This window comes from Polyodon spathula, chromosome 13 (assembly GCF_017654505.1).
Source record: "Polyodon spathula isolate WHYD16114869_AA chromosome 13, ASM1765450v1, whole genome shotgun sequence".
NCBI classification, from domain to species: domain Eukaryota; kingdom Metazoa; phylum Chordata; class Actinopteri; order Acipenseriformes; family Polyodontidae; genus Polyodon; species Polyodon spathula.
Genome location: NC_054546.1, coordinates 9,984,527 through 10,010,285, shown reverse-complemented (window position 1 = coordinate 10,010,285; position 25,759 = coordinate 9,984,527). Strand labels below are relative to the sequence as shown.

The 25,759-nt window shown below is 35.5% G+C and overlaps 1 protein-coding gene across 5 annotated transcripts in view; it reads right to left on the bottom strand.

Moving 5' to 3' along the window:
* Nucleotides 1–25,759, bottom strand: part of LOC121325412 (histone acetyltransferase KAT6B-like) — a 40,487-nt gene that overhangs the window by 11,968 nt on the left and 2,760 nt on the right. For 3 of the 5 annotated variants that reach the window (XM_041267865.1, XM_041267864.1, XM_041267866.1), the window contains exons 2-12: nt 23,931–24,823; nt 11,468–11,576; nt 9,403–9,518; nt 8,568–8,649; nt 8,272–8,404; nt 5,331–6,271; nt 3,282–3,406; nt 2,491–2,603; nt 2,148–2,289; nt 1,441–1,602; nt 237–330 (exon numbers count right to left, since the gene is read on the bottom strand). In XM_041267865.1, coding sequence (XP_041123799.1) covers nt 237–330; nt 1,441–1,602; nt 2,148–2,289; nt 2,491–2,603; nt 3,282–3,406; nt 5,331–6,271; nt 8,272–8,404; nt 8,568–8,649; nt 9,403–9,518; nt 11,468–11,576; nt 23,931–24,548 — 2,635 coding nt within the window. In that variant the 5' untranslated portion in view covers nt 24,549–24,823. The remainder of the gene's footprint in view (nt 1–236; nt 331–1,440; nt 1,603–2,147; nt 2,290–2,490; nt 2,604–3,281; nt 3,407–5,330; nt 6,272–8,271; nt 8,405–8,567; nt 8,650–9,402; nt 9,519–11,467; nt 11,577–23,930; nt 24,824–25,759) is intronic. The other 2 variants (XM_041267867.1, XM_041267868.1) reach the window with 2 other exon arrangements.

Below are 25,759 nucleotides of genomic sequence, written 5' to 3'. Positions count from 1 at the left end.
CAATAGAAAAAAAAACTGAAACTCAAACACTATAGCTTATAGGGTAATAATACCTACAGTTGAGTGGCTCTATTTTCATTCCACTCACAGAATCTAATAATTTCTCCTTATGCAAATATAATTACGATTACCAAGTAATATAAGAAATACAAAATACCTAATTTGTTATAATTTACTTTATATTATAATAAACCAAACGCATTAGATCATTAATTTAAATATAGCTTGGCACTTACTGAAATCAATGAGAAACCTTCCAAATCCTTGCCTTTGGCACTGGGGCATAATCATTATGCAGGAGACATTATACTTCTGCTGGCAAAGCTTTTCCTGAGGGAAGGAGAAACAGATCAAGTATGTCAACGCATTGCTGAAGCAGGCAATTCACTGCACCTGTCACTGTCCTTGTTAATTATTATTATTATTATTATTATAAAAAAGAAAAAAAAAATGTGTTTAATGAATACTGGTTTAAATGTTATTCAATGTTCCGTTTTACCGATCACTTCATGAACACAGTAAAACAATGTAAAGGAAACATTATTTCGTCCCTTATCTGATAATAGAGGTAAAACTGCTAAATGCTACTTTCGGAAAACAGAAAAAAGTCAATCACTGTCAATTGAATGTAATTCAATGTATGGTGCAATGCAAGGAAAATGACTCACACTCTTTAACCCTAAGTTTCACCCTCTTTGCATTTGTGGTCAGTTTTATTTTGTCCCTCTTGGTGCTGCAAAAAGGGCGGAACTGCAATGTTATTAAAAAAAAAAAAAAAAAAAAAAAGAGGTTTCCTGGTCTGTACAGGATTGTTTCTATGCAACTGAAAACAACTTTACTGCATCAGTCTTCTGCTGCTGATATCTCTGATAAGATTTCAAAGTAAAAAAAATAATTAAAACCAAATGTGCAGTAGTACAGTATCTTTTTGACAACATAGCAATATAACGAAACAATTTTTTGTTGCAAAGTGTGTATAACAAGTAACCAGAATACAGACAGAATAAAGCCCCTGATAGAGGCTGCCCTGCTGGTATAAGTACTTTGTAAGCAGAAGTACCACTTTCGCCTTTTTTGCTTCACAAGTGTTACTGTTTCAAACACATAATTCAAAAATCTCCCAGATTATCTGAGATTCAGGTAAACCCTTTAAGCATGTTAAGCATTTCCTTTTGGGCATTCATTTTTTCACTTAAATCTGAAAATAGCCAAACATGCAGTTTCACCCTATTTGCAGCTAAGAGTCAATGATTAATTTGATGTAATTTATTTTCTCCAAAAAGACTCACTGTAGACAGCCTTAAAATAAAGTACAAATTTCTAAGACCTTATCACAATATCAATCATAGTAAAATAAATAAATAAATACAATTGTACCATTTCTAGCACTTACATAATTCGCCAAAGTACAAATTAAACTGCTTAAAAAACAGTGTTTACCTTTGAAAAGTATCCAACCAGATGACAGCCCTTTTCATCATTTTTAGTTAGAACATAAAAGAGGAATGGCTCAACATCATAGTACAGAGTCTTGTGGTCAAGAAATAGCTTGGCTAACAAGCAGAGGTTTTGGCAGAAGATTTTGCTTACATTTCCATCAACCTAGAAGGAAAAATAACATATACCCAGTATAATAACATTCACATAAAACTTTTCCAACAAGACTTTTCTTTTTACTTTTAATTTAATAGTATTTCTCTTATTCCTTTATTTCAGATTTTCCCATAAATGTCTTACTCAACTGGATCTACTTAAAACATTTAGCTAAACAGCTGTACATAGTGGGTAGCATGCTATCTGATACAAATAACCATAAAGCAACTAAAACTTAAAACCTCAAATAAGCCGAGAAGATTACTTGCGATTGTCTATCTGACGCTTATACATTTACAAACAAATGTTGCAGATGACCTTAAAAAAAATACTTAACCTTTTAACACTCAAGGTTACAAAATTATAAATACAGATGAACAGAAACTGACTGAATGTATTCATTCTATCTGGGTTCAGATTGTAAGGTTCTGCGACTTGACAAATTTCAACTTCATGGTCTGCTAGAGTATTGTATAAAACACAATCAACCAACTGTCTTTCAGCTAAATATATTCATCTATAAACAACCTTACTAGTACTTAATGTTAACCTACTTCAAACACAGAAAGGTTATCCTTTCTATAGATTTCATTGGCTGGTGGGTGAAACCAACCACACTTCTTCGAATGTCGCTGAAGTATATTTTTACTTTTCATGTACTTAAGACAAAATTCACACAGGTAAAGCTTCTGTAATCTGCATATTAAAAAAAAAAAAAAGAAATATCTGGTTAGCAACAGTTTTCTTCAATTTCAGGTCACAACGTGCAGAATTTGTTAGATACAAAATTAAGATTATAGTTATTTTTTTAAAACAAATTCTTAATAAAACGGACAAATATGTTAAAGGCAAAACAAAACTGACCACAGTACCAGTGTTGTTAACACAGTATTGTACCTTGAATATTCCTGTGGGTAAGGAGAAGAATACCAGGTATGAATTTCATACTTTCCAAATTCAATTACTGCAGGGTAACGACCAGGGTCTACAAGGCTTGCACATTCAGTTTTCTGCAAAGGAATCAAAGCATTTTATATGAAGTCTGTATTTCCTTCCGAATTAATAAATTAGATAATAAAATTAAAACACTTTGTAATGAGATTTAAAAAAAAAAAAAAAAACAGGCCTGTAGCAATTAAGTCTTTCTGGATAACATTATTCAAATTAAATACACAGCTATAACATTTCAAACAGCATCATTCACATCAATGGAGCTTTAACTAATCCCAATTAAAATCTACCACTTCCATTTAACATGTTAGTGAGACAACCTCAAGCTGTTCTTAATGCCAATGTGAATATAGGTGCTAGACTAGCAGTTACAGTACACCCATTTACTCTATGCAATGCAATAAGAAATAAATAAAATATAAAAAGGACATTACTGCACTTAAAAGTGATTGTACCAGTATCAATATTTTTGTACTAGTTGTCTTTACACTCTGGAATAGAGTAGCAGATACCTGAGAACACGTCCCTTTCAAACTCCAATATACATTTCTATATTATTATATAAATTCCAATTAACAGCCGACTGGTCTAGGTTTTATATACTAGACAGTCATTCTTGTATAATGTATTTTGTGCATTGGGGCATTATTATCTCTTCATGGAGTTTTATATATCATGTTAACACATGTTTGTTTGGGGAAAAAAAAAAAAAAAAAAGTTGTTTTGAGGTTCCTCACCTGCATTGAGAGTTCCTGGGCTTGCTTGAACATTTCTAAATCCTCTGTTGTAACATTTTCCTTAGTGCTGGCCACACCCATGTCTGTATTTTCCTGCTTGAAATGTTTCGTGCCTTCACTGTCTGCTGTTTACAAAGTACAACATATCAAAAGGAAAAGTCCAATGGTAACAAAAAAACAGTCATTTCAAAAGGTTTAATCTAGACTAAATATACACAGACACATAGGGGTAATTTACAAAGGGGACATGTAACCGTCACTTTTTCATTATTTCAGATAGAATAATCTTTCCACATTCATCAGCTATAGAAACTGTTCCCCCCTTTTGAAACCAAAGTTACACCACTGCTCAGACATAGTGTATCTTGCTACAGTAGTATACTGCATTGGTTCTAGTATTCAAAGTGTTGTTCTCAGCATGGTATTAAATGTGAGGCAATATCATAACTGTTGGGTTCTAGGTATTCACACCTGAAATCAGAAACAACATACTCTACAGAGATATGTAAGGCCTTCAGCACTGTCTCTGCATTATACTTGACAGTTCAAATGTTCAGATTCAAAATACAAGTGGTGTACTGAAAATAAAAAATACTGTGGGATAAAATTCAATCAAAATACACAGCACCACCTTATATCCTGTAACATTTCCCTGTTCTATGCCACTATTCAATACATACACATTTACATTGTGCCTCAGTTTAATTTTGCCATAATACAGGGATATAAAGCAAGTACTACATTTTTCTGATTGAATAAACCGAGTGTGTAAATGACTGCACAACCAAAACACAGAAATAACTCTACAAATTAAAATAAATTAAAAGGGATAAAATTCTCAGTAAAATAGTTTTTCTAGTGACTACTTTTTTTGTTTAGTTATTTCTTATGATGATACTGTAGTTTAAGTTCACATCACAACTAATCAGCATTGTCCAGATTAAGACACTGATGATTCATTTCAAGATAATAAATCAAACATCTGTAAATCAAATGTAAGATATAAACATTTCACTGCAATTTAAATTGGAATGACTTCTTTTTTGACAATAGTTTAGAATTCTTACAGCCATTGCAATTAACTGGACACAGATATTAGAGTCACCACTGCGTTGTCACTTTTTGAAGACTTGGATGTTTTGATATCTTTCGGTTCTATATTGACAACATGCCTCTAACCGCTGGGTCATTCACTGCATACTACTTTATCCAACAAAAGAGATGTTATACACAGTACAGACTGGATCTCAACTTTCAGCAATTCTCCCACTTGTATATGCAGAACCATACTTTGTGAACTGGGGTCTTTAGTTACTTTTGATGATAAAATAAACATAGAATACATGCAAAATTACACGTGCCAATGATCATACTTCATTGCAAAGTCAGGTAAGAATTAACCTTATTTATCCTTTTATGCTGTTGAAATGGCTCAAATAAACCAATATAGTTTACACATTTAAAAAAATAATAAAAGGATGACTTGCATGGAATAAAAGGGATAGCATTGAAAAATGTATAACAATGTTACTTCATCGCAAATACACAAATGAGACATGCACTGCGTATCGATAAACCAACAGGATTCTTTTGTGAAACCGAGTGAAAATGGAACTCTATTGTGAAAAGCTATGCAGCAGAGGGAAATGTAGAATGGAAAGGCCAGCTAATCCTGCTATAATCACTACTGGCAGGCAATCACAACGGCCGCACTACTGCAGAAGTAAGGAGCAGGGACAGAGCAGGGGAGCAACATAGAAAGTTGACCATGCACTAGAAGCCGTTAGCAGCAATATGAAAGCGGTTTAGGATCCTAGTGCCACTACAGACGCAAAATAAATCAAATCAATAAAATATTAGTGGTAAAGGATTAGTTGAAAAACATTTAAATGTTAATCAGCATTAGAAAACAGCGCAAAAGTTTTTTTTTTCTGCTTTCTTATGAAAGTGAAGAAAGAACAAAAGAAAAAAAAAGTTAAGGCCTAGGTGAGAAAAGTATTTTACTAGACGGGACGCAGGTTTGGTTGGAGCTTTGACCTTTTTGCTTACCATGATCCTGATCAGGTTTAATTCTTCCGTCTGCCAAGCTCCCCTTCCCTGGTGAGGGGGTCCCCTTTTGAGGGGTCACTTTATATTTTAATCTGCCTAGCATCCTGTGCTTTTTGAGGAAAGAAGTTCGTCTGAAATGAACTGTCTTAAAAGCATGTCCTCTTGATATCCCCCACCCAGAGGAGGAGGAATGGGAAACTAACCTATTTTTACTATCTTTCTTTCCATGAAGCTGGGGACAGGATTTTGATGTGGAAGACAAATCCGGTTTACGTCGCATACGCTTAGGTGGTGCATAACTAGGGTGTCCCTTTTTTCGAGACTGTCCCTGAGTAGTATAGATATGAGAAAGTCCATCAAAAAGTCCCTTAAGCTGGTTGTTATTAGAAAGGCTACTAAAGGAGGGAACACTAGACAGGCTGGAAGAGCTCTGGGGGGAGTTAGCAGAGGTGGAATTGTTGGATTTCTGTGAACTGGGGCTATTTCCAGGCAGTGGGGGAGGGGGTGGGAGTGCACAGAGTGTTAGCTTTTGAGTGGTACCTGTTCCCATCGTGCTGGAATGAGAAGTGCATGATAGTTTCTGAGGGCCCTTTTTCCTCGGTCGGTAGTGCTTTGAGAAGTCTAATATTTGGCCACGTGACCTGCGGCCAACAGGTGATGGTGTAAAAAATTTTGTAAGGCCGTCAATGAGACCTTTGGTTTTCTTGTTAACTTTAAGTTTAGAGAAGGTGGATGTGGACGTGAAAGAAGTGGTGGTGGTGGTGAGTTTGGTGGTATCACCCGCCCGAGAGGGGTCTGTTACAGCCAATCTGCTGCTTGAGTCCTTCACAGATGCAGCATGACCAGATGAAGGTGTGGTACAGACTTTAATCTTTTGACCCCTACCAGGTGACCCCCTTCCTGCAAGTGCTATCATGGATCCCTCGCCGGTGGTTGCACACCTAGGGGCAAACAAAACATTAAAAAAGAAATAATAAGTATAGTGACCTCTGACCTCCAAATATGAAGAACCTTTAAAAACTAAGAAACAATCTATTAGATTAATGTTGGTATTTCCACTTGGGATAGAAATAAACCATTTTAAATAAATCATAAATAAACACAAAGCTTAGAGGCTGAGCAGACTGCTGTACTAGAAAATGTGACTTATGATAACATGATGCATTACAAATTTAAAACCTTCCATTAAAAAAAAAATAAAAAAAAATCACACATTGGCAAGGACATTTGTGATAATTTTCTGCCAAGAAAAAGCACAGGTAAACACTGGTCATGAGGCTATTCCAACCCTGACTATCAACATAGCTGCAACATTTCTATAGAAGGAAATGCTTTACTAAAAGGAGGCTAAAGGGGAATACAATGCAAGAAAAACAGTGAGATGGCCAAAAGCACAATGATAAAAGTAAAAGGTGCAAGAGCTGCATAAATACTAATGTTAATCAAAGAAATGTCATAACATGCCATAGTAAAATCAGGAGGAAAATACTGTGGAATATTTTTTTAATATACGCTTAGGGCATGCTGGAGGGATGAAAACGTCTGTAGGAAATTGAGGATTTGACCGAAGACTTACGGCAAATTGAAGACAGTGGAACAATTTTTTAAAACCTGCAAAGGCTGGTTTCACAGATCCTTTAGAAATAATCTGGGTCTGTGAAACAATGTTTTTTTTTGGTATCCTGCTTTTAATTTGAGGAACATTATACTTAAGCAATAATATGGAAGGTAGATGGAATACTTGTTAGGTGTTCTGAATGGGAAACAAAAGTGACATGTATGCTTTTTTGATGAACCTCCAAGACAAGGAGTGAAACAAGACAAAATGTGTATTCTGTCCAGTATTCAGACACATCCCAAGCATCAAGACTTTCCCCAAGAATCTGATTTACTGTCAACCCTATTTATTGAAAACACAACTACCTTTCCAGAAATGTCTCATCTTTGCAACAAAGTAGCATATAATGTGTTGCAAGTATGGCCTGTCTGTCTCAGACAACAATTTTCTTGGCAGATGGTGATTTCTGTGCTGCTTTCCAGGAAGATAGGGTAATGAAATCACAAGATTTCTAAGACAGGCCTTATATAGCTCAGGCTAGTCAATAATAAACATTATTGTATCAATGTTATTCTTAATTCCGAGGTTATTACAGTACATGTAAAAAAGTAAAATAAATTGGAAGTTTCACAGAAAAGATTGTCATTCAGAGGCAAATCTTTAAAAGCTTTGCTCAATCCAAAACTAGTTTTTGTAAACACCACACATATAGAATATTCAAGGACTACAATATATCCAAGATTTTGTGTACGGATAGCCTCGGCAACATGACAAACACATAAACACCCCTTATGAATCCCTAAATGAATTTACTATTACAGTAATCTGTCACGTATCTGTTCATCACATATCCGCCCGACCTGTTTAACCGCCACGATCAACCTCTTCAGCAAAGCTAGTTTATTACTGAACAGAGAAGATTAGTTCAGATATTGCAGAACCTACCAAAGTTTTTGTACACTGTGCTGTATGTGCTCCGTGCGCTACCATTGCTGGTAGTGTCACAAGCTGTTCAGTAAATAAATCCTGTTCGCCTGCGGAGTGAATCAACTTCAACCTCCGTCTCCATCTCCTGACTGTCACTCAGCAGCAAATGCACGCACCCACACTTCAGACGGCTACTCTGTCACAAGCATTAATACCCTGTACCTTTATAAACAAGTGATTTATGGGCGCAACCTAATAAAAGCTGAATCTCAAAACAGTAAGTGTGTGAATATAGTAATTGTTACAGCTGTATACAATGGTATTTAAAACAGGATTCATTTATCCAACTTTTTAAATATCCAACATTACTCTGGTCCCACCGCAGTCGGTTACGCAACAGATTACTGAATTTTCAGATGTTTAAGGTAAAAAAAATAATAAAAGCACAAAACATACAGTGTTCGCTGTCTGAGTTTATTTTGGGGTCTTCCTATTGGTTTTGCATATCGTCGTTTGATCTGGGCTGCTCTTTTATGCAGAAGTCTTTTTCCCCTTTCCTTTGGCCTGCAGACCTGACAGATCCACAATCCTGTTAAAATGCAAACAATTAAAATGTTAAATCACCATCAGATACAGGAACCATAACAAAATCCATATCAAATTTGGATATGTTTATACAGGGAACATGTGACTATCCATCTGACGGCTATAAAAGCCTCAATGAAGATGGGGGGAAAAAAAGTTTACGATACCTTTTGGCATTCTTGAAAGTGGTGGGTTACAGCACTCCATATGGAACCCTCGATCACAAGAGTCACAGAAAAGCATGTCTTCCTATTAAAGAAATGAAACATGTATATTTTGAACCTTCTGTTTAGATGAAAACATTTTCTGTAATAAAAGTAAATTATTGGTCCAGCAACATTGCAAATGCACACCGGCAAGTGGGAAAATATCAAAACAGCACAAGCGCTTATTGTAACCTTTAATCTCCCGTAGCTAAGCTGCATTGCTAAATTTGTTTATCCACTCATTTCACATGATAAAACAGATTCATCTTCCCTTTTTCATTGCATTTCTCATGCCTAACTTAACAGCAAAACCTACTATTTAAAAAAAAAAGTGAAAAGAAATGCACAGATACTGAAGTTTAAACATTTCTATACTTTGTTCTGATTATTATTATTGTGCTTTTTAAAAGAACAAACATCCTTGTGAAATGTTAAATCATATAAGATCATCATGAGCAATTTCTTTAAGCCACAAAAGAAGCTGAAATGTCTTTTTTGTGAAATAAAACATATCATCATGGTGAAAGGGGTAATAGTATATAGGATCACACATTTTGTAAGTAAAACCAATTTATGAAAAAAAAAAAAAAAAAAAAAAAAAAAACTTTTGGTCTGTAGTACTGTAATGGAACCTGACAGAATCCTAGAACACAGCTATAACTACTTGAGCTCGCTACAGTATCTTGAGGAAACCTAAACATGAAGTCAATATGGCAGTAAAATTATTCAAAGTCAAAGCCACATTTAGCATACAATGTTTCCATAACCCTGAAAATAAAGCACTGCCTACACTTACTGCATTTTTGCCTTGTATTCGACAGGCACTACAAGTCTTGCATTCAATACACTGCCATCGTAAAGCCTTTACGTTGATGGTCAGCTCCGGAGAGAACTTCAGGCATGTTGGATGACCTTTTGTTTAAAAAAAAAAAAAGTAAATTAGACACAATGTATAGTTTCCACAAATCCAAAATTACATTTTAATTCACATATTTGTCCGACAGCTTTGCATGGTTTAGGCACAACACATTCCAACATTAATTTGTAGAATGTAGCTCCAAGTAAATAATCAACATGTTTTGGCTTCCATGGATGCTAAACAGATCATCTAGAATTAAAATCCCTCGCACTGTCCCTTCTGGATAGGAGGGACAAACCTGAAATCACTTGACAAAATACAGTAATGGTTCTGTAAATTGTCAAATTTTCCAGAATAAAAACACAAATCAGCTTAAACAGTAATACCCTTAATATTTTCAAAATGTTTGTCATTTATTTTCAACAAGGAAATACAAGGCATTTTCTGAATTGTGTACTTTAATAGTTATTGCATCAATTTTGTTAACCTCATAGCCCACATTATACATTCTGAAGATACGTGTAGACAGCACTGTATTATCCAATACATCTGAGTACAGTAGCTAATTAAAGATAATTTGGTCTTAATGAGCCAGAAAGAAGAGCAGCATTCATTCTAATGGAAGTCGATTTATGAAAGTCATGTAAAAGCTTGCCGCCTTATCCTTACGTTTCCTCCCAGGACTGCCAAACAGCTGTGTTATATTGAAAGCACACCTTGTATTTACACTATGAACAGTTAATGAAAACCACCTTAATGTAACTTGTCAAATTCGAGAGATAACCTGGTCAGCAGAAGAACAATTCTTAGTGGCATTTAAAATAATTATCCCAAACAAATTACTGCATTAGTGGTAATTTAATGGCAGGTTAGATATTTGGTTCTGAAGAAAACAGTAAAATAAATGGCACCAATCTATAGCAGCAAATTATAACTGACCTTTGTTCTACAACTGCATTACTATTGATCAAGCTATTCTTCAAACCATCTTTAATCTAGAATAGAATTTGAAGCTCTTACTGCACAATTCAAAAAGATGATTTTGTATAAACTAAACATATCCCAGAAACAAGACCTGGACAATTACAGTACAGTATCCATTCCCTGTTGTACAGGAAAAGACTTTGCTAAATGTTTAATGTAGTTATATTCTAACTGCAGTACCTACAAATGCAAATAAGATACATGTCTGGTACTGTAGATAGTTTATGTGACGTACCCCAAATGAGCCCCTCCATTGCAAGATGGTCACCAAGGAAATGCATCCCTATAAGCTAGGGATGCAAGTCAGTTATGATCTGTTCGTTTATCAACTCTTTCATCCATTTGACATCTAACCAGTTTTCATAAAACTGAACTGCATTTGTGCAGCCAAGAAAACGGGACATGCCATTAAAACGCACATCGTTTTTTCCTAACTGTTACAAATATTATTACATTTTTTTTATACACAGAGTAATGTAACAGATGTGATGGACTGAATGTCCAGATTCAGCTTTTCACTTCTTAGCATTTTTTTGACAAAAAGTTTTTCGTTAGTGTACACAGGCCGAGTGTTTGTGCATACCTGCAGTGCTAGCAGCACCAGCACGTTTTATCAACAAACTGTACAGAGGGCTGTCACAATCAGTCGGTTAGGTCTGGTCATAACCTTTTGATTTGTTACTATATTATTGTGAACTGTCTACATGCATCAAAGTGTGCAACTAGCTCCCTAAAATGGCTGCTTGCATAGTGCTGACACTGCCAATGCTTTTCCATTGTACAAAAAAAAAATAAAAAATCATTCGGTTTGGAATTTTATGCCAATGTCGGTTCTGAAAGTCATACTGGTTGCATCCCTACTAGACAGGTTTCCTTTTTTGTTTTTTAACAAAGCAGTTTTGTGTATGTTCTGGCTATATTTGTATCAATCCAAACAAGTAACATGAAATCAGATTAATTTAAATGAAGTGAAATTCCACACAAACACCAAATTACTACAGTATATCAATTTACTTACCACTACTTCCACAGTCTGCACAGGACAGAAGCTCTTCTGGAGTTTTGTCACGATTTGACTCTTTTGTTCCTAAACAGAAACTGCATATTGGGATTGGGTCAGCTCGGAGCTGGAACAAAAAATAAAATTTATAAAAATATAACCAATAACCACCAATAGTTCTACAGTACAAATCCAGTAGTTTATTGGGTGGGAGACTTTCTAACAGAATACCAAAAACAGATTATCCACTATACAAGGAGGAGATCACTTTTTTGCACTGTTATGGTAACTGAAACCTAAAGGTCTTACATTTACTTAATTGCTATATTGTATGCCACTGCTGCTGTTCTTTCATACCCAACTACTCATTTTACTAGACCTGTCAGCAACTATCATTAGAGCAACTGATCATGTGCCTGTGTCATGGATTTCATTAGGCTAATTTTGCTCAAGTACATAAAAACATGCACTTACTCTGCTAATATTCTCCCTATATTTCACATATAAATAAAAGATTAATGATCATAACAATTAACATCCTTAAATCAGACTATTAAAAGACCAAAGGGAGTGCTTCACAACTAATTCAATTACTGTTAATGGTGTAAAAATGTTTCTTGCAATCCACCAAGTGCATAAAATACTGCAAGAACATTAATCTTGTAATAATCAAAAATTGAACCCATTTCAAATGGGAAAAAAAAAAAACACAAACAAACAGTCTAAGATCTAAATACCACCTCCATTTGGAAAATGAAAATACAGTAGCCTTTGTGAAAACCATAATGTATACACCTTAACTGTAACAGTACAATCCATTCTCCAAGCACTTAAAAACAAATACACTACAGCAAAAACACCAGCACAGGTCCATTTTAATCATTTAAACAATGCAGGTATTCAGGTCAGTTGGATAAATGTACAGAGTATTCAAATTATGAATGGTCTCCAATTATTTTCAACATCTTTACACACATCATTATTGTATCACTATACAAATAACAATTCAGCCATGGTTGAAAAATGCTAACACATCATATACATAACATGTCCTGTGAGAATACAGATCAAAACCTTCAACATACTGAACAGTACTCAAATGTTGCTTATGGAATGAAAGTCATTCATTGAATGTTTCAATCAGGTATAAAGTAGGGATGGGAATTTTAATTGTTTTTGTAGAGTGCACGGGGGAAGGCAGCAGCAGAGCTGGTAGGTGACGTAATCACAAACAAAGACATAAGCCCGATATACGCTCCTTGCAAAGGAGTAATAGATGGTGTGTGCCAGCTGGACCCAGTGGTGGTGACGACCAGTGGCAGTAAGAGGAAGAGGTCGCCCCAACGATCATACCGGGGGAAGGGTACCTTGATTTCCCCACCTCACCAGGAGCAGCCTCTTGCCGAGCTCCTGCCACCGGTCGTCACCACCACTGGGTCCAGTCGGCAGATACAATTTGTTACTCTGCTCCGAAGTATGGAGGAAGTGGACTGTGGCAATCTCTGTTCCCGCAGGCAGGCGCATCACATAGGGTGAGGCAATCTACACAGAGGTGGAGGGCGGGAGCGAACTAGGGACCTGTCGCACTAAAGCATAGCGCCGATACAGCTGTACAAAGGAGCCAGCAAACAAAACGTAATAGGTTCCTGTTTTGTTGTTAAATGAACCTTTAAGAAACACACCCTATTCAAAAAACATTATACTATCCAAAAATGCGTTCAGTACGCACATAGTATAAAGTTATATCTTCACTAGCAACTTTAATTACAGCCATAAATATAAATGCTTCAGCACATACTTTGATGTGTACGTGTTTGTTTTTTTTAAACTTTGTAGTTAAGTCTTTGCGATGTTAAAACGTTATTTGCTTATTTAGGGTTTATTTGCTTAGAAAATACTAACCAGGGCTGTCAGTATCAAAATGTAATATAAAGTGTGTATGTATAGATATGGTTTAAACGTTGACATTGCAAAGCATTTAAACGTTCATAAAAATTTGCCAAAAGTGCATCCCTAGTATAAAGAAATCAAAATACACATTTTCATTTATTATTCCCATAAAATGTTCTTCTTTAAAATCTGACATCTATTTGTGAGTTACTGTACATTCTGTGAACAACGATTAAGGTAACGGACGGGCCAAAGGTTGTTTGTAGTTCAAGATCACAAAATAGTTGAAGTCTATTAGAATCCTATTTAATAATGATGGAATGTTCTTACTGTACTGTACAGTATGGTACTGTAATATATATATATATGTTGTGACAGTATGGAATGATTTATTTATTTATGAGTCAGAACCAAACTCCTACTTTATAATTCAGGTTTCTACATCACAACTGTACTATTTGTGGGTGATATGCTTTTGGTTCCTTTGTTGCAACCATGGGCCCTATAGTACATCACAGGAAGCGATGAGGTACCAGGTTAACAGATAGTGTATTTGCAAAATATGCAAAAATAACCAGTGATAATGTTATTTTCATTATTTCTATATTTGACAGGGATAACATACCATTTTTAACATCTGAAATGTCAAAAGATGTATTGCATCCAGATTTAGCTATGAACTCATTTTCACTGTCAGTCCCTAGGCAGGTGTAGAGAAAGGAAGAAGATACATACATACATACATAAATAAATAAAATAAACCAAACCAACATAAAAAGAAAATACTACAAATAAAGTAACATTTACAGAAGGGAGCAATTTGCAATTGACATTTTAAATAATTTAAAGTTAAGTTATCTCCTCAAACATAATGCAATCATTCCCATAAACAAATATACAGTTATAACAATGATGCTGGTAAATGTCAAGGTCATGTACTGTAAAACACTAGGATTTAAAGACTCATGTAATTATTATCTTGGGAAAATCCTGTCAATATTCTACAATATCATTAGGGGTGCACCGGTAAATCGGTAGCCTATCAGCATGACAGCGATTTAGGGATAAAAATCACTGATATTCATGCTTGAATTTCTTCCAGCAGAGAATTGAATGTGCGGTTTGGTGCGCATACTAATGACCCAAAAACACAGAGACAGTTTTCCTTGCAGTACTGTGTAAAGTGCGATCGATCAACCTGCAGTAAATATATCTCAAAAGGAGCGGTGTTTGGTATTTTTTTTTTTTTTTAAATATCTGAAGACAATAGGATAGCTTAGTTGTGTGCAGCAAGAGAGACTTGATGCTACATTAAATCCATCAATGACCTGTGAGTAGAATATTATTCTGATACTTTTTTAGGTTGAATCCTAAATAACATTGATGGTTGTTGTTATTATTATAATACACACAATGTACTTCAAAATGACCTTGTGTAATTTTTGTTTTGTAAATTTTGTTGTTGCAGGTGTATTTGGTGGCACTTTGAAACAAATTGATTACTCTGCCGTTATTTGTTAAGTAACAAATTCAAGTTTGACTGAATTTTGTAACCGGAAATTGAATATTTTTATGACTTTTTTTATTGGTGAAGTGAACAAATTTAAGTTGTGCTGCATTTAAGCTGTGTGTGCTTAAAATAAGGATTTAAGCAAAGTTGTTGTAGTTGACATTGCGTAGGCTACATTTAAGAGGATGCTTAAAAAAGCCACCACAACAAGGACTAACTTAGGTCAAAGATCCAATCACTTTTGAATAACTAAAATTAAAAATATAAAACATGGCAAGTATATACAGTGAGACAAAGGCATAAAAATCCATACAAGTCTCCTCACATTCGGACAAGCAGCTCAATAGATAACAAAATTCTAAAGTGTGACAAAGTACTGTACAGTGCGTACGCCTGCCTCCACTACTGTATATCACCAGGCAGGAATATCTATCTTCAGCGGGGATAAATCATACCAATTGTATTAACTACTTCAAAATAATAGTTTTTAGAACTGATTTTCCTGGCAAAATCTTGACTCCAATTCATCTTCAGGATTATCACAGAACTACCAGTTTAAGGCTGAATCAATCCTCACTTTGACAAACAACCTATTAAATATCAGCAAGGACGTGCTACTGTCAAAAGCAAACTGCTGTTCATATTGCTAGCTTCCCTCTGGGTCAGTGTTACAAAACTACAGTATAGCAAATAAATCCCACCCTGCAGAGCTAAACTGACTCCAATCACTCTGTGGGTACTTCAGAAGATATTCCTCCTATAGTAACAGTCAAAATGTATACTACACTAATGTATGTCAAGAAAAATTGAAAAGTGAAAGCTTAAACTGACAATGTATTTACACCATCATGTTTATTAGATATTTACAAAGCTATAGCCTCTTCAACTGCTGAAGCAAAGCAACAAGTGTTACCAAGCTACTGTACAGCACAGCACCGAACTTGTGGGGGGCCTGACCAGTAGTGGCTGTTGGAGCACAATACACATTCCGATTTTCATCCCAAACTTGCATGAGTGCAAAGACCAACGCATTCTGCTTGGTGAAGTTACTTAATGTTTTGTCTTGGAATGAAAATAACTGAAAACATGAACACAGAGTACACCAGCTAAATACACTAATGTGATCCATTCTGTTATGGCATCTTACAGACCTTTATCGGCTGCCCCCAGCTCCCTATTAAAAAAAAAATAAAAAAATACCTGCATCTCATTCTATCCCTGAGCAGAGTTCACTGTCCAACAGTGCTTCATACTACTGTAGGTTTTGCGCAATTCAGACGTTAACGTCACGTAACATTCTTTACGTTGCATGTACAGCAAATAAGCACAAGTGATCCATCTTATTTATTGCATGTTAGTCAGTCACCTGCAGACTCCTGTGTAAGCTTACAAACGATCTTGATCAATTTTTTCTTTTAAATGTCTTGTAAACGGTGTTGTTCCTCTGTTTACATGACTGAAAAGTATGCACTATGATTAGTATACTGTAGTTAATATAGACTTGCACAAACATATTACTCTATATTAAATGTCCATAAGACAAGAACCTCAAAAGCAGAACTAAAACAGAGCTGAAAGTAATTTATAAAAGAGGAGAGGGCTCTCACTTGAGTGAACACACACAAACTTTAGGATACAATTACATTTGATACAAAATGAAAAAATAGGCTTAATAGCATAAAAGGCTAGGTTATCAAAAACACGTAGTACTGTCATTCAGCAATTATCAGGATTTGTATCGTAAGAGTTTCTCAGTGTGTGCAAATGCTACAAGAAGGAGGAAAAAAAAAAAGCCAGCAGCTTCCTGTGACACTGCATAACTTATTTCTCGGTAGTCACCAATAGAAACCATTTCTCAAGAATATCAGTTCTCTGAATAGTGTTACAGTATCCACAGTATTGGTTTTTTATTTAACTAATGGCAACAGCTGTGTTTCACAGTTTTTGTGCTACAACAGTGAAACATGCAACATTTTGTTTGGTCTTAAGAGAATCTTTATTTCACACACACAGATTCATTTGACCCCTTGCCTACTTTTTCTTTACAATGCTGTAGCTCCCCTATCCAAAACTGATCATCTACACCACCCACAAGGATGTGTCCCTTCACTCACTACTAGAATCCACATAAGGTTATGCAAAATACTGTTATAGGAGCTTGCTCTCTATTACAATAGTGTGTCAGTTATCCGATCTTCGATTAACCGTACTGTTTAATCAACGCACCTGTAATTGAGCGATGAATTATGTGTGGTGTATGACGCACATGGCTTCTGCTGCTAAAAAGCTACGAGATTTAGCTGCCAAAAAAAGAACCTGCAGACCGAGCCAAATGAAAGTTACAGAATTATTCCGACCGCCAAAACCTTTGATGGAGCATTGCGTGCTTTAAATTGTTGCAGTTAAGCAAATTAAAACAGTCAAAGGCTAGAGATCCTGTCTGTTATTGAGCAGCAAAAAATGTATGTTATTAATTTCAATTGCACGTTATTACAATGCCTTAACAGCAAGTATTGAATCATTTTACTGAATTTAAGCTTAATGATTCCTAAAGTTCTGTAATGTGTTAAAGTTGTACTGAATTGTATTATTTGACAATTTTCAAAGTATACGGTACATTTAATTACAGTATTGCATTACCTTAGCTGTAGTTTTACTGAATTGCATTTATTTAATTATTTATAAAGTTTTGTAATTTAGTATGCTTAATGTGATGGAATAGGGTACTAGCTATTTATCATCAGTAGGTACTTGTGTATGTTAACTTTATTCAACACATTAAAAGGTACAGTAATTGTTATTAACACCTACTCGATTATCCATACAAAATTGACTATGGGAACTTGTATCGGTTCCAATTAGTTTGAATAATCGACTCTGCTGTACTTTACAGTAGCTTGCCAAACAGGTAAAAAAAATGTTTTAGGCAGTAGGATGATATTTCTTTGTTGAACTTTACCAATACAGTTTTTTGCCAATAAGCTCATCCCTGCCTACAAAGCTATTTTATCTTCATGAGTCTGATTAAAGTACAACTGCTATAACAAGGTCAAGCACAGGGGTTTGATTCAAAGTGTTTTCCAGGTACAGTATACGACCGTCAGGTCAATTTACACTGGCCAACAGAGGATTTGTACCACATTAAAAATAAGCTTTCAGATCTGTTTTTCACCCAAGTATAAAATTACAGTAAATCACAGCAACCATTTAATTCATATTCTGTTAATAGCTACTGTATCCCAAAGGTTGCGGAAATAACACTTGTAGAGAGCCTGTTGTGAAATGTACTGTACACAACTAGACCTTTTCAATAAATGTGGAATAATCAATTGGATGCAGATATATTAAATGAGTTGGTTATAGTTCAGTCTCCCTTCACTTCCCTGGGTATTCACTGTTGCATGTGTTGCTTTTCTGCCATATGCTTTCTTGACCCTGATGGATTACCATACCCAGGGTAACATTAGGTAGTCCACAAAGTACAGCAGGTTTGTGCTAATCTGTCTATGAAAACAGCTGTGCACATTCTGCCAAATGGATTATAACATAAGCAAACATTTGTGCCATCCTTTGCTGTTTACACGGATCCCATTTAAAACGTACAATGTTTACTTCTCTTTTTTTCAGTGTAACTTATGTCGTATTTTTTTTTAACAAAAGTTCAAGGTGGTACAAAACTGTTGGTCCACATGTATTAAAGCCCATTTCCAGTTACAGTAGTCAACTTAATGTGCGGTTTCATCCTGATCTACTGAAATTGATATTTAAAATCAGCATAAAGAGCTTTGGGGGAAATGGATACTGACCCAATTAAAAGCCTTTTTGCACAACATAGTCCACAGGCTGTACCAGTTTAGAACAAAAAAAGGGGAAAGGTGGAAGTCTAAAAAATAAAAAACACAAAAACAAACAAACAAAAAAAAAAAACACTTCACCACGTTCCAGCCGCTAGATCTTCTGTAAACCCTACAGCGATAGTAATATGCAATTCCGATAAATGTTTACTTTCAAGCTCAATCAAATTCCCGATCTGCTGTGCCTCTAAATCTAAAACGAGACAGACTTTTAGTCGCCTATCAATTTTTATAAACATTTTTATAAACACAGCTCTCTGAGGCAGGATTGCATGTCACCAGACAGGCACATGGACATTATGTTTTTAAAAAAATGTTCCTGTGAAGTAGGCAAGAAAGTCACACAGTGATGATCTGTTGATAGAAATCTAACCAATATCCATTTTCTTATAAAGCTATGCAGACAACTCTAAATTGTGTGCTTTTTAATACACTAAAACACAATAAAAAAAACCAAGGCTGTACACAAACAGCTTTATGGTACATTACATAATGACGAGGCAAGTCAACTGACATTTCCAAAATCATCTTTCCAGCAGCACTGTACAATCCTCACCAACACTAGGGCAATGCCATTGAATAGTTTACAAGTACAAGCAGAACAAACAAAAATATGAATCTTTCACTACCTCCTAATTTGCACTTAAACAATATAATCAAGCACAACAAAGCCAACTTAATGGTAAGTCAATAAATGATGTTTAGAGACCTATTGGGAATTTTAACACTTCGGGAAATTAATAATTATATACACACCTCAATCACTGTAAAGTGGTCAGTAATGCATGTTATCTGTAGCCTGAATTAATAATAATAAAACAAGTTTCTGTCCTTATTGATCTACAATACATATTCTAGTCCAAGTAGGATGACCACCTTTTCAAAATGCTAATTGGCAGGGGGGGGGGGGGAGTAATGACTAGTTGCGATTGTGAGAGTAAAATGATTTTTCCTTTAAGTCTGTATTTCAAATATGTTTATTTGTAGCTTTTGTTGTGGACTATTTGGCTGTCACTGTAGTTGCTGTTCTGCTTTGATAGCAGTGCGTGATGTTTATTCATTTTTAGAAAGGGAAACTCAGTAAAGAACAGAACGTAGCACTGTGACTGAAACACTTTGCAGCATGTTGATGCAGAGTCGTTATCGACATGAGATGAGATGTCGCTGTGGTTCAGTTGTGTGTACCATGTGAAACATTTCTGGGAGCGCACCTGGATACATACATACATTTAAAAAAAAATGTGTATCGTTTATACTGCCGACTGACGGAGTGTCAGTGCAAAGAAATGCAGTAGGGGCACTGCTGACGGAGTGTCATTGCAAAATAATGCAGCAGGGGCACTGCTATGAAGCGCTATAAACAGATATACTATGGTTTGACTGTGGCGCTAAACTGTAATTGACTGTGTCTACGAATTCGGGACAAATGCCATCCCGGTGGCATTAAGCCCTAGACCAGGACTTGACCTTTACATTTTTGGACTGGGGACCAATTAGGGACGGGTGGTCACCCTAAGTCCAAGTACTATAATTGCTGCTTCTTTACAGAGGTGGGCAGTACTTGTTTCAATATCCTGCCACCACCAGTTACTGTGTATGACACATGAATTGTGTTAACCAATACCTTAGCAGGTAAAAATACAATACTGTAATTCTTCTGCTTCAGAAGATTTGTAGGCTTTCCAACATCTCCAAAACCAAACATCAACAATCTGTTTTTGTTGCAGTATAAAACATGAAGAACAGACACTCCTAGTCAACCAGAGTGCCAAAACCCTTCTACAGAATTCAATAATCTGCTAAATAGAATGTGCATTACGTTTTATTTCTACAAAAATAACTTCTATAGAAGCACATCCCATTTGTTCCAACTCACACATACAGGTTCATTTCCAACTTCAGATAGCTGATAGCTACTGTAGGGAGGTGTCTTGTACCCCAGCTTTAATCACACATCCTAATATCCCCAACATTGCTACTGAAATTGTACTTTGCAGAAGACGATCTGCCTTATGTTACCAATCACCTCAATGCTTTTGGGGAGCCGGAGCAGTAGCACTACAGTTACTGTTTCATGCTCTGTAGCTGGATTCTGCTACAAATTTACTGTACAGCTTTTGAACCCAGGTGACAAAATTCTAACATCCTGACAAGGACAATATGAAAACCACAAGTCAAAAACAATATTTCGATAATAAAACTACAAGCTAACATGGTCCTTCTACCGAGTGACCTAACAAATGCATCATTCAATAAAATATGATTAAATGAAGGCACAACATAGTTAATGATCACTGATCATCTTTCAAGAGAGAACTTGCTAAATATTTTACAACTTACCAATGCAATGAGCCTCAAATGTACTGAACTTACACAATAGTTCAGAGACAGTAACAAACCAATAGGCTATACTAAGTAGTACAGTATAGTATCTCACTGTTTTAAGGAACACAGTATTAATTTGAAAAACTTTTTTGTTGTTTTTTTTTTTAAAGAAATCCCTGCTAAGTACATAAGTACAGTAATTAATTTAGTGTACATCTCAAATGTTTGCCATTGTTTACCAAGGGCCTAGTTTTTGCACATTAAGGCAGAGAATACAAAAATGTAACTTTTTAAAACGTGTTATACATTCAAAGTGACTATCCAGAAGCCAAGTTGACCAAACTAAATGTTTTCCAAGTCTTTATTCACATTAACCCCAGAAGCACTTTAATAAAAAGCACAAGAGCAGCTGCAGACTGACCAGTCCATGGAACAAACAACAAAAGGTTATTTAATTCAATGAGCAAAATCAGCACACATTTAAATCACCACCAAGAGTTTTCTAAACCATCTGCAAGACGACAGACCTTGCTGCTTGTGCAACAACTGGCACCATGCTATCATGTCCCTCATGTCAATGAAATGCATCTCCTAGCAACAGTGAAGCTCCTGCTGGAAACCAGGGGCCTGTATTCACTGAACAATTCAAAGACAAGAGAACATCCACAGCCCTGAGACTGGATTACCAAATGGCTCCAATTGTTGATATTCAACAACAAGTTGAGGCTAAATTAAAAAGCCATGCTGTAGCAAGCAGGAGGTTTATGGCTTTACAATTGTATAGGTAAATGTATCCCATCCCACTGTCCCATAAGGAAAATCAACTAGATCAATATTACTTTTTATCATTTAACAAATGCTGGAGATCAAATTTTGTCTATAGAATCTCAGTACCTTTTTTTTTTTTTTTTATTTAGTCCTTTATATTTTATTTTTGTTTAACAATTACATTTATACACACACACATACACCTTCCGGTTGAAAATGTAGACTAGGCCTACATTCTGATTAGCTTTTCACTGTCAAACCTAGTTATGTTTAAAATTATTGTAACCGAAAGTTATTAAAAAACCAATTGAATAATACCATAATTTCTTCTAATCTTGAACGAACCATAACAAGCCTAAAAATTAAACAACCAGTGTAAAGATCTTGCATCAAGGGTGTATTTAGTATTTTGCTGGTAACATTTTCAGTTTAGGTTCTTGAAACTGAAAAGCAACAAACTAGTTTAACTTCTCTAGAGTCTTAGTGCTTCATCTGAACCCAGAAGATCAGGGGAGTATAATACACACCATATTCTGCAGTTACTGAAATATATTTAACTTGTATACCATATCCCTGAAAATCTGAACCTAGGGCTGCAACAAGTTTTTAAAGCTGTTGACCTAGACACTTTAATCTTCAGAGATGATAGCCCCTAGTCATGTAGTAAGACAATTCTTACTGCCTAGTCATCTTATCTGTTCAGGCAATCGTGGTGTTTCATTTATCCAAGTCATTCTGTAACACATAAATGCTGGTACTTGTTCACAACAAACAGGTAAGAAACAGTTTGCTCAGCCTTGTAAACTACTGTACTGTATAATTTCAGGCCTTAGTCCTCCTAAATAATTAGAAGCAATTACAGCAAAACTGCCAACATTAAAGCACTGCTCATTGGATGTTACAAATAACTAAGGCAGAGTAAATCAGCAGAATAAATCATTAGGTTTTCAGCAGCATTAAGACTTTCCAACCCTGGAATAAAGATTAACCACAACAGAAACACCACACATACAAAACAATATCTGAACTATGAGGTGAATAATAAAACTAAACTATGTTACTGACTGGATTATGTTAGATTCAAGATTTCTGACTGGACTCATGCCTGTTTGCAGCTGTTAGAGCACAATACCTTATTACTGTAGGACTAACAGAAATACATTTACTGTAAAATAACAAATATGGGTAGCTAGTTACAATAATGAATATTGTATGAACCCTCCATTAGAACTAGCAATTGCGCTGGTGAAGAAATGGGCAACATCCTTGTCATGCTCTCTAAATAAGTCTCTGGAGCCTTGGAATCAAATGGACATCTTGCTACTACTTATCAAATCAGGAAAAGATTATGCATTGCAGAGATAACTGCAATCTGACAGGACAGTCAGACGTAACTGCCACACAACTCTAACCTGGAAAATCAACAGATTTCATTTGAATAGGTGTGACATTTGCAGGCATGACAATCCCATATGGAAAGTTTCAACACCTTGTAGATCCCCATGTCCAGGACCTGTGTAACTGGAATACACAACATCTCTATCCTCTCCCTAGTAAAGCGCCAGATTCCTTGACCATAACAATACATATATATGGTACCTTAAGGACTTTTCATCCAGAATTGGTACTTTATGGCAATCAATACCTACATGCATTATTTCTTCCAGGGTGAGAATGGAAACCATAAAAGGTGACAGTTAGAGATATGTTTAAAAAGGAAAATGTATTTTACACACAGCCCTAACCAGCATAAGCGAGAAAAGGAATCCCACATCAATAAAACACTGAAATACAACAGTGAAAATCATTTTCATTAGTGTCATCTTCTATAATGCATTTTCTGACAGATACAATGCTTCCTTGGCATCAAAAGTACTACTGTACACTTTTTAAAAAATATAACCCCACACATTCAGAAACAAAACTATTTAAAAATCTTTAATATCCCTGTGTTGTAGCTGTTAAAAACCTGCTTATCTAGCTAGAAGGTGGTTTTGTTTATTCCAATTCTGCATTATTAGAATTTAATAAAACCATGTCAGGGTCTAAGATTATATGTAAAAATCAGTCACTATTAAAATTAATCTGCAACAGTGGGAATACAACACTACTAAATCTTTCAGACAGCACCTACCTGGTCTTTCTCGTGGGGGAGAAGGGTTACAGATGGGAGCAATGAAGTGGAAGCACAAGTGTATTTAGATCCCATTCTTTCCACACTTCCATAGTTCATCCTGTAAAGTGGTCCATCCTTGAATAATCTCCCATTATTAACAGCTCGTTTCGCTGCTAAACGTAAACGTTGTTGAAATACCGGGCTGTCAATCACATTTGACAAATCATCCTGGCTTCGAAGATATTTCTCTATGTTCTTCAATGAAGAACCATTGAGATCATCAAGACCTTCAATGGCTCTCTTCAGTATCTTATTCCAATCCACATTTCGAAGATCCCCAGTGGCTCTAATAGATCCCTTTAAGGATATAGGAAAGGTTGCCGATTTAAGGGGTGAAATCCGCCCAGGATTATCTGGGTCTTTATAGGATGCACAACCTTTGTTTGTTACTTTAAGAATGGAGCCATCAAGAACACTTAATTCCAATTGTTCTAGAACAGCCTTCTTGTCTAATCCATGTGAGGCCGACACTGCATGACAAATTCTTTCTTCGGATGGCCTCTGCTTCTGTCTCTTAACCTTCTGTATAGCTTCCAGAATCCACTTCGTATACAGTGGGTTAGCAAGTTTTACCATGGTTGAAGAATTATTTGTTTCAGCATAGAGTTATCCATAAAGTTTTCTCCTTGTTAGAAATGAAATGCACCCACATTATAAAATGCATTTAAAACACAAACAACTCAGCAAAGCATTGTATGCCATTCTAAGTCACTCCTGTATATCCTTGGAAAGATGGGACCATTGAAATCAAGAAGGTAGTACATTTGTAGAATAATCCTCTGTTTTAGTAGTTTAACAGTAGGACATCTGAAACGTGTTGATAATAAATCCTCACAAATTCATAAATAAATCTAGAAGAAATAAAGAAGAAATTGTTTTACTTTCTCAGAATCACTTAACCTTTTTGTACCTTTACCATGTTTGCCATTCATTTCTTAAATTCAAAAGGCTACAAATCAGTATACAACATGAAAGTATCCATTGTGTTAGTTCCCAGTTACACTAGTTCTCAGACATCAGACCCTTGCTTGCTTTCTGTTCAACTTTATTGTGTGTTTGTACAAAAACGTTGATATTAACTTCTTGTGTGTGTGTTTTTTTTTTTTGTCTGATTTAGCAAAAACTATTTCTAAAGATACTACAGTGTGAAAAACTACATGGGGAAAACCAAGTTCATGCCATAAAATTAGTATGTGGCTCAATATGTATGTTTAATCTGATTAAATATGGGCCTAATGTGCGACATGTGTTTCATTTATCACAAACTTAACAGTAAGTTCAAAGGGCATTTTTTTCTAGATTAGTGGTATTCTACTAATTGTGTTCATCAACAACTGAAAGATGTTGCAGATCAAATAACTGAACTAGCTACAGCAAAGTATAGGCTATGTCATTATCACTGTTAACTGTACAGAAAGGGCCTAAAAAAAACTATATATATATATATATATATATATATATATATATATATATATATATATATATATATATATATATATATATATATTTTATTTATATAAATACATGTAGGAGACATACCCGATGGCTGGGTTTTTAAAAAAAAGATGTAAAAACAGTCATAGGACTACTTCAATAACTGACATACTGACACGTGGCTCTCTTTCACAGACACAGGATGGGTAAAGATGCCAGTCGTCGACCACACACCACAAACTGCTTAAAATGAAGAAAAAAGTTTAAATACAGATTACAAATTTTGTAATCACCACTATTGGCCAGTACTGCAATAACACAAGACAATGTGGGGAGCCAGCATCACATCTGAA